We start from the raw sequence: 16,680 nt of genomic DNA, 5'->3' as shown, positions 1-16,680 counted from the left end.
GTTGTACCCCAACTCCTTAATAGAACCCAGTGCTTCCTTCACACTTAAGTTCCATTCCTCTGGGAGATAAGACCTCCCACTATTCTCCCAGCACTGTTCTGCTTACACCCTAAACCCTATTTCAGACAGACGCCAGAACACAAGGAAATGCTGTTAGATTGGCATTCCTGCTTGTGTTCTACTGTAACTGTTATCTCCTAATAAATTATGTGCAATGTGCCTTCAGACCATAACCCAATGTGTGTCTGTGGCATGATCGAAGCCATGCCATTGCATTGTCGCCCACCTTTCTTAAATCTGTGCCAATTCAATCTTCAAAATATGTTTCTAAAAGCCCAGCACATGCAAAAAAAATGTGTTTACAAATCAAATAGGTATAAAATGCATTCTACTCCACGTGTGCCTTTCCATTTTAAATATAGGCTAAGGTCCACAAGATGTCTCTGTGTTAGAATGGTCCCCCCATAAATTCAAAACCTGTACTTATACATCCATCTGACATTTTAAAATCCTGCACCCCCGAATTGGCTACTTTCTTGAGATTCAACATGCTGTGTGTGTAATATAAGGTGCAGCATGTGAGAATGTGATGCCCAGCATGCTGTACTGCAACTCCTTAATGGGCCCAAGGCTATCTTTAAGTGTGTAGTCCATTCCCAGGCACTGTTCTGCTTACTTTGCAGCACATCATTTGAAGAGAAAGTGCTCTTGCAAAGAAATTCCTGCCCGTGTTTGCTTGTAACAATTAGCTCCTTTTTAAAATGTCGGTATAATTTCCCTTCACACCATAACCCAGTGATTTTCTGCAATATTTCCGAAAACGTGCTCTGTATTTGCAGTACCCACATCTTAAGTCAGCGTCAATGCCACCTTTATAATAGGTTGTTCAAGGTAATTATTAATACATCTAAACTGCTTGTTCCTTGGACAACTTCCCTGGGTTGAACCTTCCAGGGAGAATATGAGGAATTATAGACTAACACTTCTAGATGCATCCATTAAGATCACCACCTCCTGCCTCCTAAGTGAACTCAAAAGTGAACTAAAACAATGGGATAAGGAAAATAGATGCCTCGATTCCTGGCTTTAGAAGTGGGAGCACTATTGGCAATGGTCTGTCAGTGAATGCACTAAGAACAAACATTAGCCATTGGATGTTTTCACAGTTTGCCATATTTTTTGCAAAATTTTAGACTTCTGTGGCATTTGACCTTGTAATAAATCAGAGGCTGTGGTATAAACTCAGCAGATTAGGCGAAACCCTGGTTTGAGAACAACATTTAATTAATCTGTACACTATTAGTACGGTTAAAATAAGATTGTATCTTTATGGTACTTCCAGTGCAAATATGTATGCACTCTTCCCTTCTGGATCCTCCTTCCCCCATCCAACAGATCCCTGCTTCTCCCAGCATGCTGGGTCCCTTAGCTCTCCACTAAAGGGACTGCCTTTACCCAGCCACTCAGCCTCCTGAGTCCTCTGTGCAGCATCCAGTCTCCCTTTAACCAAGCTGTATGGGCCTCTCCTTTTGCCTGCTCTCCCCATGAATCAGAGGTTCTGCCCCAGTCTCCTGTCTCTAGCTTCTTCTCCAGCTGCTTCTCTTACTATATTGAGCTAGCACTGAATGAGCTCTTCCTATTACCTCCACAACCTAGTGCCAGAGCCCTTGTGGTTTTACAGTGCTCTGTTCGCTTTCCAGCTTCCCTCTGGTGGGATATAAATCAAGTAGGGTAGATGGGATGGAGTTAGCTACCAGGCTATGACTCTGAGATGGCTTAAAGCCCTGGTGTGGGATTTGGGATTGACTTGTCATCACGCTTTGTGGCCCTCCTCATAACTCCCAAGCCCTAGTCTTGCCTTTCTATTGGTAAAGGGAATACAGGTGTCCTGGATTTAAATATGGAATTTGGGAATCATAGATCTTTGGGCCTGGATGGGCCTAAAGCGCAGCTTTGAAAAATACGTCCAACACACTAGAGTGACCACCTCCCTATTTCCCTTTATGATGCTAACATAAGGAGTGGCCGTGGGGTCTCTTGGTCTAGCTCAGGACCTCAGGGGTGGTTTCATCACCCACAAAAGTGGAGCAAAGCATACCGTTTTACAAGATCTGTAGCAACACTATTCCAAAATGTTCTTAAAGGGGCTGGAGTAGCTGCAGTTATCCTGTGGCAGGTCCCTGCACACAGTGGGTGACATGGTGGGATCAGCCCAGAGATCCTTCCCCTGCTGACCCTGGGCTCGACATCACACCACTTATGAAGGCAGCTGCCCCATTGGTTACTCCGCCATCCACCAACGTGATTAAGCGGGGCACTTCATCACAGCATCATGTCTTTGAAAGAAGTGATCAAACCAGATACGACCTGTTCACTTTATTCTATGCTTCAGGAAGAACCTGAAGTCCCAACTCTTTAAAGACCATCTCACCAATCACTGACCACTCCATTCAACCAAACATGTCCCCCTCTAGAGGACCCCAATCCTATGCTCCCCTTGCTCATCCCAACTCCTCTGCTACCATCACACTCTATTTGTAGTGCATTAGATGTGTCCCCTATATACAGTGCTCTGTAACTTCCCAGAGAGATGTGCACGTTATACATCCCATACATACATACCAAACATATTTAATCATCAGTGATATGTTTGCTTAGCTTTATCTACAAATGCATATCTCCAATTATATTTAGTGTATTCCTTATCCACGTCACCCCAATGGTGTACCACAATTCCCATCACAACAGAAACAAGTACATAAAGTCATTGACATGCAGTTACTCTCAACAAATGTGACCTGCGAGCATTGTGGAAAGAATGCAACAGGGCAAAATCACTGGCACATGTGTATCCATCCATAAATAGATCATATGGTTCTTCTGCGTCTTCTGGGTCAGATCTGGCTGGCTTGAAGATTATCAGAAATAGTAACACTATCTGAGGAGAATATTGCATTGTCTGAGTTAAACACCTTAAAGACCCCATGACCTGGTAATACATATACATTCTTATCAGGACTATGGCGACCTCCTTAAACAAATGATTTAAGAACATTCTAATAACACATAGGGCCTCATTACACGTTATCCGGTAAAATCGGCCATTACCGGCATGGCGCTATTAACGTGTCCGGCTTGGCATGATGCCGCTAATTGCGTGGCATTATGAGTACATGGACACGAGCACAGCGCCATGCCGGTAATGACCCTACCGCCATGCCACAAAAGACCCCAAAAAGTCCCTTACCGGCATCGACAAAAGCACTGATAGCACTTCCGACTTCCCACTACATGCCCCCCAAATCTGAGTCCACAATCAGCCCATGGATCCAGCCACAAACATACATGCACACAACTCTGCCAATGTGAGTGTCACACCCCAACACACACACATGCACGCATCACCACATACACGTGCAACACAGACCCATTCATGCATGACTCACCCGACATCCCCATTACCGGATTCCCAACTAAAGAGGTCCCAATGCATAGAGCGGCATAACCGTAATCATTCTGCATAAGGCACGCAGAACCATCACCGATGATATTCCCTATTTTTGTCCCCCACAGGATCACAGACAGACAGTGATGAACAGGGCACTGTGACACAGGCTCCCCCAGCCAAGAAAAAGGCCAGGACACAGGAGACAGGGGACACGGCCACCACCTCAAGGGGCACAGGGAGGAGTGAGCACCAGCAAAGGGGTAATGGCAGCAAGAGCGCCAGTTCAACACAGCCTGAAGCCACAGCTGCTACCATTGCTGCACCCACGGCAGTGTTCCCCCATCATTGGAAACAAGCACGGAGGGCCCGCTCTCTGCTGCCACCAGTTCGACTGGTGAGGCAGCAGCCACTGCGCCGCTGTTGCACGTGGAGGAGACCATTGACCTTGAAACGCGAAGGCAGATCCCCAGCCCCCCGCAATTCATTGAGCCAAGCCCACGGCCACCATCGCAATCAAGTAGCCATGGACAATCTGGCAACAAGACCGTGGAAGGGCACTGGAGCCCCCAGGTGTCCTCACCTTATGGCCGAGGCATGGACCAGGGCGCAGCAGCCACCCCAAGAGCTGGACGCAGTCGCCATGACCTGTCAACCATCAGCCAGAGGCAGGTGGAAATTACAGCGCTGGATGGCCAGCATGTGGAAGAGGCAGCCCGTCTGAGGGAGGAGGTTAGGTCGAATGCAAGCCAGACAAGAGAGGGCATGGAGGCCTGCACAAACAGGCTGTGCGAGGAGATGGCCCAACTGAGGCAGGTCCTCGACCTCATAGCGGACGCTATGGAGCGACCATATCCCCCCACCACAGGATCAACCGGGCACCTCCTCCTCTGCGAGTTCACGTCAGACAAGCCCCCACCGCCGCTCCTTGCGCACCATGAGGCGCACGCCATCCCAACCTCCCAATGGCGGTGGAGGCCATGAGAATTAGGGCCAGCAAGAACTAGCTGGAACATGTGCAGCAGGACACCTACGCACTACAAGCCACACATGGGGGTGTTTTGGGGGGAGGGGAGAAAGGGTGTTTTTGGGAGTGTTGTGGGGGAGGGGAGAAAGGGTGTTTTTGGGAGTGTTGTGGGGGAGGGGGGAAAGGGTGTTTTTGGGAGTGTTGTGGGGGAGGGGGGAAAGGGTGTTTTTGGGAGTGTTGTGAGGGGAGGGGGAAAAGGGTGTTTTTGGGAGTGTTGTGGGGGGAGGGGGAAAGGGTGTTTGCACAGTTGGGGCCATGCACTTTTTGTTCACGAATTAATCATAATACACTGTTGACAAATTGAAACACAGCCTTGGTCTTCATCATTATGTATGTGTACTTTATTGGGGACATGGCCAATTGTGCGCCTCACCACATACAGCAGGGCAACAATACCTCAATCCAAAAGAGTTGACCCTTGTCTCTCAAAATATTTGATATATCAGATTCTGACGCACATCGTGTCCCTCCTGGCCATCGCCTCTTGCATGTCCTGCCGGCCCATTTCCCCCATCCTCATCCCCATCAACATCATCTTCATCAGGTGGTTGCATGTCAATGTCAGGGGGCACAGGCACATTCCGTCTGATACACATATTGTGCTGCATGACACATGCCATGGTTATCTTCGGCACTTTGTCATGGCCATACAGGAGAGCCTCACCCGGCCAGCTTAGGCAGCAGAGCCGTGTCCTCAGAAGGCCAAATGCCTGCGCAATCACGACACGGGTACGGTTCAGTGCCAGGTTCTATTCCTCTTCGTGCCTGTTCTGTGGGTTCCGTATAGGGGTAAGGAGCCAACTCTTCAGGGGATATCCAGCATCACCTGCATAGCTGGAACAATGGGGCCTTGTTACTGGTCACCTCAATTGCAACCTGGACATTTCACACTAATTCTGTTAGCATTCTGATTGGCATCCACGAATCCCAGCATGCATGGAGACAGTCAGTGTAACTGCAATGTGAGAAGGTAAGCTAGTCCCTGCAAGTGGACATGCACCATGCATGCCTCCGGCAGTATTTCCCATGTCCTGGGTGCGGATAGGTCCTAGGTGTTCCTGGGCCCAGACAACCTTTGTACTACACTGCTAGTATACAGCCATTATGATTCCAATGTCCCCATGCTGTGAAGCGGCACATCAGTAGTGGTGTACGGGTGTGGTTCTGTACAATGGCTACAGGTGATCCATTTGCATGCACTCAAGGGCGCATATCTGTTGTGATGTTGTTCAACGCACATTTACATTATGCATATTGGCTGCATGTAGCAGCTTTTTTTGGTCATGTAGGGTATGGTATGATGTGCAATGTGCATGTGGATAGATGTGTCATGAATTGCGTTATGGATTGATCTCTTTGTTGTGCAGTTTACTACTTGCATGTGGTTTCGTGTCCTCTCCATTGTGGGCTGCGTTGGTGGCCATTGGCGAACTTCTGTATGTCCCTTTATTGTACGGACGACAGTCCACAACCAGTTGGAGTATTCATCTCCCCCCCCCCCAAAAACACCCCACATCACAGTGCCATGTGCCTGCTCTGCTACTCACCAAGTAGCCACAAACTTTGTCCAGCATGGCGCTCCATGTTGCGTGGTATCATTGAGTTCCGCAGGACCATTGATTCATGGGTTGATCAGGGGTATCGGTCACGACAATGTGTTATTCTCTTTTTTGAGTCACATACCATTTGGACATTGATGGAGTGGGAATGCTTTCTGTTTTGGTAGACAGCCTCATTGGGATGTGGGGGCACCATTTCCACATGGGTACAGTCGATTGCCCCGATGCTACTTGGGATGCATGCCAGTGAATAGATGCCAACTTTGTCGTTGGAGATCTCCTGGGCTGTCCGTGGCAGGGATATGTGTTCATTTGTGTGCTTCAGGGGGGCATCGAGCACCTGGGTCAGCATGCGTGTGAATACTGGTTGTGAAATGCCATGCATCTGCCCTACGGTATGCTGGTAGGTGCCTGTGGCCAGGTAGTGGAGCACAGTTACCACCTTCAGTAGAGGGGGGATGGCAGTACGGATGTCTATGTGGCTCACTATGTCATTGTGATTCATGTTCACCATGGTGGTGATGGTATCCGGTCCAGGCGGCACAGGGTGTGTATCTGCTCAGGGGTTAGGTTGAATCGAATGGCTAGAATCCTGGGGGTGCTGGCTGCCTCTGTGTTATGACTGGGTGCACTGGTGTGGCTTGCTGGGCCAGTATTGCCATACTCCTCCCTCTGCGTCTCCTCTGTGCTGCCTGTTGTTGTTGGTGCTGCAATGCAATCATGTCCTCCAGCCCATGTAATGCTGCAAGTATTGGAACCATCTCGGTGTGGGAAGGGGTGTGGTGTGCTACTTTTGTGCTGCCCCAGACTCCATTGCCTCCACCTGTGCTGTTGTGGCCACCTGTGGCAGGTGGGGACACTACTCAGCTCTCTTAACGTGTGGTTTGCGATGCCGGTATTTCCTCCATGCCGGTATAGGCTTCTTCGGCCAATACCATGCCGCTATTTGTATGTCCGCATGCCTTGTAATGGCATGCTATTAGCGCCATGCCGCTATTTCCGACCTGAGGGGTCGCGTGCCCACGGACTGGCCACTATTAGTGGCACCGTTCTTAGCGGTGCCGCTAATAGCGGCCAGTCCGGGTCGTGATTAGCTAGGGAATTTAGAGATACCGGTAATCCCTTACCGGTACCATTATTCCCTTACCGCCTAATGTGTAATGAGGCCCATATTCTTTCTGCCACTTTGTCAACAAGTATTATTGTTCCAATTTCCAAACAGAGTGAATGGGGGAATCTGAAGTCTGGGGCAGGGTGACCCTTGGTAAATACACACGATAAATTGTGAGCTCACAGTACTGGGTTTAACAGGGTTCTCACACTGCACTTCTCACACTTCTTGGGGGTATCTTCTCCTGAGGTTTCAGTACCGTGTTTAAGGGTTCCTGCACCTATTTGGCTCATAGATATTTCAGATAATTTTTTTTATTTTTATTTTTTTTATTTTTTTGACATTATTTATGAAAAAAGAAAAAAACTTTTTGTCACATCATTTTTTCATTGCAAATTCCAACCACCTTCGGACTAAGATGATCAAATACCAGCATTATAAGTCAATCACTATTTCGTCCATGAAATTTATAACTCGGCAAGTCAGTTGTAGATTTGTGCCAGAAATTAAATAACTCCGCCACTCATCCATGTTGTCTTTTTTGGAGCAAATTGTGACAAATGTAATGAGCGCTGAGATGAAATTTTTGTACATTCAGTCTTTAGATGTTTTACCGATTTAACTGCATTTAAACAATAGCGGCAATGATTGTCTTGTGTTTTACTGTCATGCTGTATCATCAGAATCTCTTTGGAATTATAGAGATTCAAGCGTAGTCTTATGAACTGATCTCGATGGTATCTCGATGGAAATTTTGACAGGTGTTTTGGAAGTTCTCTGACTTCATGCATGGTGGTTCCAAAATCTAAGGCTGTGGATAATTTCTTGCGTTTTTCATTATTTAATATCCAATTCCAACGCAGATTTGTTTCTTTGCTATCTGCGGCATTTGCAATACTTGTTCTATTGGAAGATCTGCTTCACATAGAATCCTTAATAGTTTGGTCTCCCGGATTGGAAAGAGGTCGGCAGAAGGGTCATTACTCTTTACGCTTAGTATCTTATATGGTTTCCCTGTAGGAACAAGGTGCATTTTGCGCAAAGCTGAAATTGCTTTCCATAAAACTGTACCATATAAAGATTCTATGCATAACTCGTAGCGAATTGCAGTTATGGACACATTTTGAGGTAGTTTGAGCACCTTTCGCCAAAACTTCCCTTCAAGTTGGCACCAAAATCTTGCGTCAATGTTCCATCCTGCTTCACTACCAAAAGTTATTGCAGGCACCACTTTTTGGAGATAGAATGCGAGAACCGGTACCAGTGTAAATTTGCCGTACATGGCATGTCATTTTGCTCCTTGTAGGGCAAACATCTGAATTCGTGAGGATAAATCTTGCATCCAACTCCATTCACGTATTGAGATGTTAAATATGACACCTAAGTAACGTATGCTGTCAGTCAGTTCAAGCCGTTCATTATTCACCTGCCATGTGAAATTCTTAACACATTTGTGAGTTGTTAGGCCGAAGGATATTATCTTTGACTTTTTTGTATTTATTTCTAGGCCATTGTGCTCGAGATACATTTGTAGGTCTGTGAGTAGTCTTTGTAGTCCTATTAGTGTTGAGTCCAGGAGCACAATGTCATCGGCATAAATGACCCAACTAAGCTGCTGACCATTTACTCTTGGGGGAAAGGTCCTTGGTTATTTTAGTGCCACTGGTAAGTCTGAAATGAAAAGCTTAAACAGCAGTGCTGCCAGTGGGAGGTGTTTGAATATAGCGCCATTAGTGGTTGCAGAAAATTATCAGGGCATCCCCAAGTTTTCAGTTTGTTCCATAGGGCTTGACTGTTGATTTTGCCAAATGCCTGTTTCAGGTCAATAAACGCGAGGAACAATTTTTTCCCACATTTCAAGGCATCTAGTTTTACCATGTTGAGCAGCATCATATTTAGTTCGACTCCAACACCCCTCGTGAACCCGGTTTGCCGCTCCTCCACCACGGCTGCACCTTCTGCCCAATTTGCAAGTTTTTCTTGCAGAAAGGTTGCAAATACCATTCCCATGTTGTCAAGAAGGGCAATCGGACAATAGATTGTGGGATCATCTCGATTGCCTTTCTTGAACACTGGTACCACCACTGCCTCTCTCCAAGAATCTGGGAGAGCCTGTGTAAGGTGAATGCTGCTGGGATGTCACCTTTAGTGCAACCATTTAACATTTCACATTGTTTTAGAGCCATCTCATTTGCCCATTGAGAGCCACGATCTGACCGATGGACAGAATAATTTTGTTCCTTTGGATTAATACGATCTTTTGTGTCATTGAACCAAGAATAATCTAGATCCCCACATATTAAGATGAATGGGTCATCAAAGGTTAACAGGCAGTCGTCAATTTGTGCAGTTACTGAAGAAATACGTTTTATTTGGGAAATCATTGCAGGGTTGCAATAAGTGTTTATGATCATTAACTGTGTCTGTTTCGACCCAATGATGAGACTGTGTTGTAAAATGGTAACTTGTACAAACAGATTTGGATTTGACGAGCTAATTACCTTCCAACTACAGTGTTTGATCATTGTGATTAATCCTGAAAATGGCTGTCCAAAATGACTCTTTCCAGCAGCATTTAAATAAATTGAATAGCCATCCTGTATTGGAATTTCTCGAAGCCAGGTTTCCTGAAGACAGATTATAAAGTTCTTGTCATTGAAATGGCAGTTATCTTGGAATAGATGGACAAAGCCTCGAGTGTTCCATGAGGTCAACAGGTGGGTGGCTTCAATATCTTAATTTCATTGCTAATTTTGATTTTTTCGCTGGTTTAGTGCTGGCCGAGCAGTGTGCGAATTTGGTCCTTTTTGGCGATTAGCCACGACTGATTTTGAATTTTCTCTAAATTGCTCCCATAGTTCTGCTCTTCTTTCTTTATTTGCACGTTGTTCTATTTGCGAGTTTTGTGAGTCTTCTGATGACTCTTGAGATGTAGACACTTCATTATAAGTAGCTGGCATCAAGGCGCTCTCGCATCAATAGAAAATCGGCTTTTAGTCTTTCTGACAGGCGGGCTTCCCGGCCCGCCACATCAATTGCAACAGTATGACAAGGTATCGTGTCTACTATGGGCAAATTGACAATCTTTTACCCATTGTGTTTTTTACATTTGCAACTTTTGTTTCTTTTCCTTTATCGTTGCCGAATACCATAGAAAATCGTGAGTGGTTTTCTAGAGACTGTTCATGGCTGGCTACACGTACTGATTTTTCTTCATAGCCTGGGCGCAAAGAGTTGTTTCTGTGGTCAGCCTCCATGGATGTACACAAGTGAATCTTTTTGCATGGTGAAATTGCAATATGCTCAGAAAAGGGAGGAGGAGCAGGTTTGTATGTTATCTCATTATTCCATTTTGCGCCTATTTGCACTCATGAGCAATTTGATTTAGCTGAGGCACCATCAGCGAAAGACATACATTCCGTTGGTGCTACATCAGGGGGTAGCCGGATAATAGGTCTGAGTCTGTAATGTCTTTTATATTGAAATCGAAAGGAGCATTGCATGCATCTACATAGACGGAGGACGGTGATCTCAATTCATTTAACACAGCTGATGAATTGGCTAGTTTACTGACACGTTCCGAGTTAGTTAACTGGGTGTCAGCGCAACCAACCGCATCACCACCAGTGTTCATCCGGTGTATGCTTACCTCAAGGGGCGTTCCATTTTCCAATTTTCAGCAGTGTTGAAGTGATTTGTGATGCATTTGGGGACCGTGCAAGCCCTCGCTTCCCGCCGTGCTGCTCTTCATCGTCAGCTGGATGCCTTGGGCGGACTGGGGCAGACTAAGCTCTGTGCTGCAATCCGCGCCATGCTCCACGCAGGAAGTTGACTTTTAAGGGTTGTCTTTAAAATTAAAATCACAGTCACCACTCCAAATAATACCATAGCTGCAGCACCTATGTAATCCTCTGTGGAACACACGTCAAGCAGGGACTGGGGCAGACTGAAATCTGCACCGAACTCTGTTTTGTATTTCCAAGTGCCTCCAGGTACTCACAATGGTAATGTTCGAGTTGTAGTGCACAGAGAGGTAGCGTGTCAGTCCCCCGCCACCAACCCACCAAACACCAAAACACTCTGCCTCAGTCCGCCGAGGCTCCACCTGCTAGGCAGCTTTTGTAAGCTCTGCAGTCATGGAAAACAGACTCCAGTCTGTCTGCAGGGCACAACACAGCTACACAGCAAAACGTGGTAAAAACGCAGCAGAAATCTCAGCTCTGCTCACTCCTTTTGTGCAAGGTTTTATAAAATAGGTTACTGTATTGGGTTTTAAATAACAAAATAAAATAACACTGTCAACTGGGCTTTACGAAGAAAATGGGAACCATGGAGCAGTACCTATCTCTTTTGCAAACAATTAACTAGCAGGTTGAAGACACAAGAGGATGCCTCTATTTCGCATTCATGGACCTGTCAACAGCCTTTGATAAAGAGACTGGGGAACATTTATGGACAACTGTAGGGAAAATGGGGCACCACATCTCAGCTGGGGCAGAGTTCTAGTAAACTCAGACTCTGACAACAATAGGTGTGAGATTCTGGTGAGACTCTGAGGTGAATCTGGTGTGAGTTAGTGCTGCAAACTAATACAAAATAAGACAAAGAGAACGATTTGAACATAGGTTTACATGGTAGCCATACCATAGCATAGTGCACCACACCATGGTATAACATGAACTCAGTTGAATTGAAGCATAAGATTCATGATTATTAACCCCTTTTCTACTATTATTTAATTCCTTACTAATATTGAAGGCAGCTCATTCCATAGCTCTTTGTTGCAAAATATTGGTGCAGAGCATCAGTAAAAATGGTCTCACTTTATGAGATATGCAAGCACAGGCACTACAATGTTGCTTGAAAAATAAACGTACAAAAGATGCTTCTGCATGAAGATGTGAGCTGAGGAATGTGAAAAGTCACGTTGCTCAAAGTAGCCCCATTGTTTATGATATGCTGTAGGAAGACAGCATAGAGAAATGTAACTTTTGGCATCTGTTTGCTTACCTGAATCTCTGTGAAAAGGTGAATGCCAAAGCACATGTTCGCTGGAATCTTCCAGGAGGTTTGGTCAGAGGAGGTGGTGTCTGACTGACATATGGCATCAGAATTAGGGGCAGGCAATTCTAAAAAATTGCCATAGGGGAATTTACAGTAAGGGGCAGGTGGAGGAGATAAGGGAGAAAAAGTAAGGACTGAATCTCAAAAAATGGTCTCTCAGAGGATCTGGCTGCCTCTGTTGACTGTGGGCTGGCTGACTCTCTGGGACTAACCTGCGTTTACTGAGATTTCCCTGCAAAGGAGGGAGAGAAGCAGATAAGAAAGATTTTCCTTGTGCGTGATCGCAAGGCAGCCTGGAGAAAGAGAGATTATTAGGAACACAGGAGGTTGCGCTAATGGGGAGTCAGCCGTGCTGAGACCAAGGGCACACTGAAGCTGAGTATGCTGGTGTGAATGTTTCAAGCATTCTTTAGGTGAGCATACGTACAATTGAGGTGTGTGTAGCTTTTTACAATTAAAAACATAGATAGCTATGTGCATGTGTTTTTATTCACCATCCAAGAAGCAGATCTCAGAAATAACTGAAGTCTTTAAGCTTCAAAAACCAATGCTATGTTTAAAGGCCATTAGATAACAGGGTTTTTAATGGGAAAAGCTTTTACCACGGAGAAAGCATCAATATGAAATGTGCTCATAGTTATGTTTTAGCCTGAAGAATACAATCTGTCATCATTCCAAAAGAAAAAAAAATAGTTTAGGATGTGTGTTTTCATACTTGAATTACATAGAAGGTTATGTTAAACTCATTGAATTGGACATGTTCTTTTTTTGTACTCATAATCCCTAATCACTTATAAAGTACCTGCAAAGAATTGGATCAGCTTTGTTCTATTTATTGTGTGTTCTTGTTACTTGTAATGGCATATAGACAGGTACAAAGCTAAGAAGGCATTTTTACTACAGCAGATGGTAAAAAGCAAGATCCACCAACACACTGTGAATTGGTGCAAGTTATAAAGAGCTGATTCCCCATAGTACAGTCTTCAGGTGATCTGGTAAGTGTATGCAGAGTTTCTACACCATACCAGCAATGAAATAACACCAAAGTGGAAAATTGGGTCCCAGTGTGCACCATTTCTGTTTTTTAGCGTGCCGCTCATGATCCCAATATAAGAATAACATAAGGTAGCCCTGTGGCTTTGAGTCTGATAAAATACCCCAAATCAACTCTCATTAACTTTTGCATTGATAAGCAACTGCTGAGGATTATTATGCAGTTGTATAGTAAAACTAAAGTCTATTTAAGATATTGAAAAAATGGGGAGGGGACACAGGGTTTTGCCATTAACAAAGGAGACCAGCAGTGATGTAAGATGGCATTTGTGTATATGGATGGGTTAGATAATTATTTACTTGTTGCTGTTGGATGCGTCATATTTTCATCCTTGACCAACGCTAAGCATATGACGATGATGTTGTTCTTATGGCACATACTGCATTGACTTTGTAAAGTTTAATGCATGTGTATATGTCCTTTATGTTATGATATAAGTTATTTATAATGCACCTGTACACAAGTGTTTCCACGCGCAAGAAACTATGAGAGAAACATTAAAATAAGTCCTACAGAGTGGTTCTTAATTGAAATATTAAAAGTGCAACCTCCTGTTGGATTGATAACTGTAAACTCACTAAAACCCAGGAGATTCATTATCTAGCTGTAATATAGCGTGACCAGATAGCTGGAAACTTCCTCTGGACAAGATTGTGAGATCTGTGAATCAGTCACTTCTGGGAATCCACTGGTTCACAAATTAATAGAAAAAGGTGGATTGAACGTTTGATTTGTTTTCCTCCATGAAAATGTCATGCTAAAAAACATGTATTTTTCAGTAAATGATTTTGAGCATGAAAATGCTGATGAAACCTTGCCATATTTGGAAAAGCGATTTTTGGACAGCTTTACCGCTGGAAATCTGCAGGAATGTTCCAAAAATATCTATTCCTGCATCTACTGCCCAAACGATTGAATTTATTTGCACCAAACCAATGCAAGACCATTGCATATCGTCTGACAGGTGGTTTTGTGGTTTAATATTAATCCTTAAAGCAGTCTCTTATAAAAGTGTGCAAAAATAGGCAATAATCAGTTAGTGATATCTGTGGTCACCCAGTGCAGTCCACGGACCAATTCATGGGCAATTGGGTCCAAATTGACAACTTTGGGTCCAGACGCATTAATACAATTCTTCGGTTTACTGACCTAATAAGAAGCAACCAGATTGGCTAGTTGCACAACTAGTGTGAGAGTTATGGGCAACCTGCCCCTGAGATGTCTCCTCTGGCATTGCCATGTTGATTTCCTACCCTGTTGCTGTGGCGAATAAGCTCTACAGGTTAACGAGCAGTAGTTAGTTGTGGATGCCATAGTTCTCATATTCTAGGACCTGCATGCTGCTTAGTAGTGTGGTTGTGGAAGGTGTGGTCCTTAAATACTCTTTGGAAATCCATTGGATGCATGTGGGCCTTATCTTTCTGCCCCTGTATTTATCTACCTTTGCCCCTTGGATGAAGGTAATTGCAATGTTACAGTAGAGCTGAATTACTGCCTTCAGTTTTGGAACTAATACCACTAGTTTATTTAGCACTGAAGGATTTACTGTTAAGTTTTGGCTGGAATATATCTGGCGTTAATTCCTCATTCTGGATTGGTGCTAGTGGCATTACTGACATACATGTACACCTGGGAATTAGGTGGAGTATAAAGGGTGGTAATTCTGTTGATGGCACATTTCCCATTACTACCAAACTCATAACAAGCTCTGTTGTTTCTGAACAAATATCATATGTATTGCTAAATCCAGGACAAAAACATATTTGTGAAATCTGTACTTCCTCTAGATCGGCTCGTATACATCAATTTAAGCATTTGTTCAAAAATCAAAATGGTTCATTAATATATTTACAAATGTGTCATAGTTCAGTTGCAGTCTGAATGATTGACAGCACGTCATGTGTTGTGTTAATCAGCAGAGAAGGGCCTGTATGTGCTATTGTTTTGAGTATAATCTTTAAAGACCCTAATTCAGGAACTCAGGGATTAATTCCTGCAATTTTAGCTAATAGCTACAAATAATACACAAAACCGCTCTCCAAGTTTCAGCAACTATTAATGCATTTTTCTCAGGACCTTGTTTTCCTTTTGACATAAATATAATGTGTGGTCCAGCCATGAGCCTAACTTGTCTATATTGCATACTCGTTTTTTGATGTTGTTCTGTGGAAAACATGTGACATTGCAACAATATGTTCTACCTGGGACTTTCATGAAGCTTTTCGGTATATGTCGTTTGTTCAATTTTCCTCACTGCATTGCTTACTCGCTTTTGATCCCAGGAAGGAAGGCATGAGCCAGGCCGTAGAGAAAGTATCAATGCATTGACCAAAAAAATGACATTTGATCAACATTATTGAACATTGTAGCAACCACAAACCACAACTGAAAATCAAACTATCATCACGTAAAATGTTAAATATGTTGTTGGACAATCGTATTTAAGATGGCAAGGTTAGTAAGTATTATTCCTATTTCTTTAGGCTTACACAGAATGAGGCTTTGCACTCTGCTGCTTATGCGGCGTACAAGACAAACATATAAAGGTCTACACGTACCTGCAGGCCCATCTGAAACACATTGTGCCCCATAAAGTTAGCCAGCATTCGGATCAAAGCTGCGCCCTGTAAACAAATAAAACATACACTGATATATATTTATGTATATATTCAACACAAGTAATCAAACAACAGGGATAACTCCCATGGCCAACATGGTCACTAACATTGAAGACTTGTATTGCTACTAGAAATATACCTAACTCTTGTTAATACAAGAATCAAGTACATTCTTCAAAATTTAAATTCAACCTCTCAAACTTTACATTCAAGCAACCTAGTGTTAATAGAACAACAGCAAGCTGTTGACAGAATATCCGATTTATTTGCATAGGATATGATCTGCATTATAACATGGAGGCCATCTAAAAGCTTGTAAAGATATCTAGGGGCATGGCGTATCAGGACTGGCAGAATGTGTTTCATATTGTTCTCTAGAATGACATAGAGGCCAAATGAGTGTTTTCCAAAAGTTACATGTGCAATAAGCAATTGAAATGTGTGTTTCAGTTGACGTTATTAGAGTCCTTAAAAGCCCAACAATAGGATCTGGGAAGTCAACTCCTTCCATAGATTACAGTTTGTTAAAAAGAATACGTCCGACCTTTGAGTTATGCTCTTGTTTCTGTGCTGAAGAAAGCAAGTAAAAGACTGACACTGCTGGCTATATCCTAATATAAGAAGAACTGTGGGGCAAAAAAGGATGAAGTGGTAATGATCTGCCTGCTACTTACTGTTTTAACATATACGTGTGTCAATACTAACCAGAACATCACATTAATTGGTGACCTATTATAGCACTCCATCTGTTATTAGGGTCAACACACCCTTGCCTTTATTAAATGCAATTTAATTAATACAT

General features: G+C 43.8%; 1 protein-coding gene across 1 annotated transcript in view; it reads right to left on the bottom strand.

Moving 5' to 3' along the window:
* The window catches only part of TRHDE (thyrotropin releasing hormone degrading enzyme), a 3,000,980-nt gene that overhangs the window by 1,304,747 nt on the left and 1,679,553 nt on the right, over nucleotides 1–16,680 (bottom strand). Inside the window, exon 7 of the mRNA XM_069629390.1 lies at nucleotides 15,819–15,884. Within this exon, the coding sequence (XP_069485491.1) occupies nucleotides 15,819–15,884 (66 nt within the window). The remainder of the gene's footprint in view (nucleotides 1–15,818; nucleotides 15,885–16,680) is intronic.

Source organism: Ambystoma mexicanum, chromosome 12 (genome assembly GCF_040938575.1).
Source record: "Ambystoma mexicanum isolate Mex_15411 chromosome 12, UKY_AmexF1_1, whole genome shotgun sequence".
Taxonomy (NCBI): Eukaryota; Metazoa; Chordata; class Amphibia; order Caudata; family Ambystomatidae; genus Ambystoma; species Ambystoma mexicanum.
This window is presented reverse-complemented; position numbering and strand designations above follow the sequence as displayed.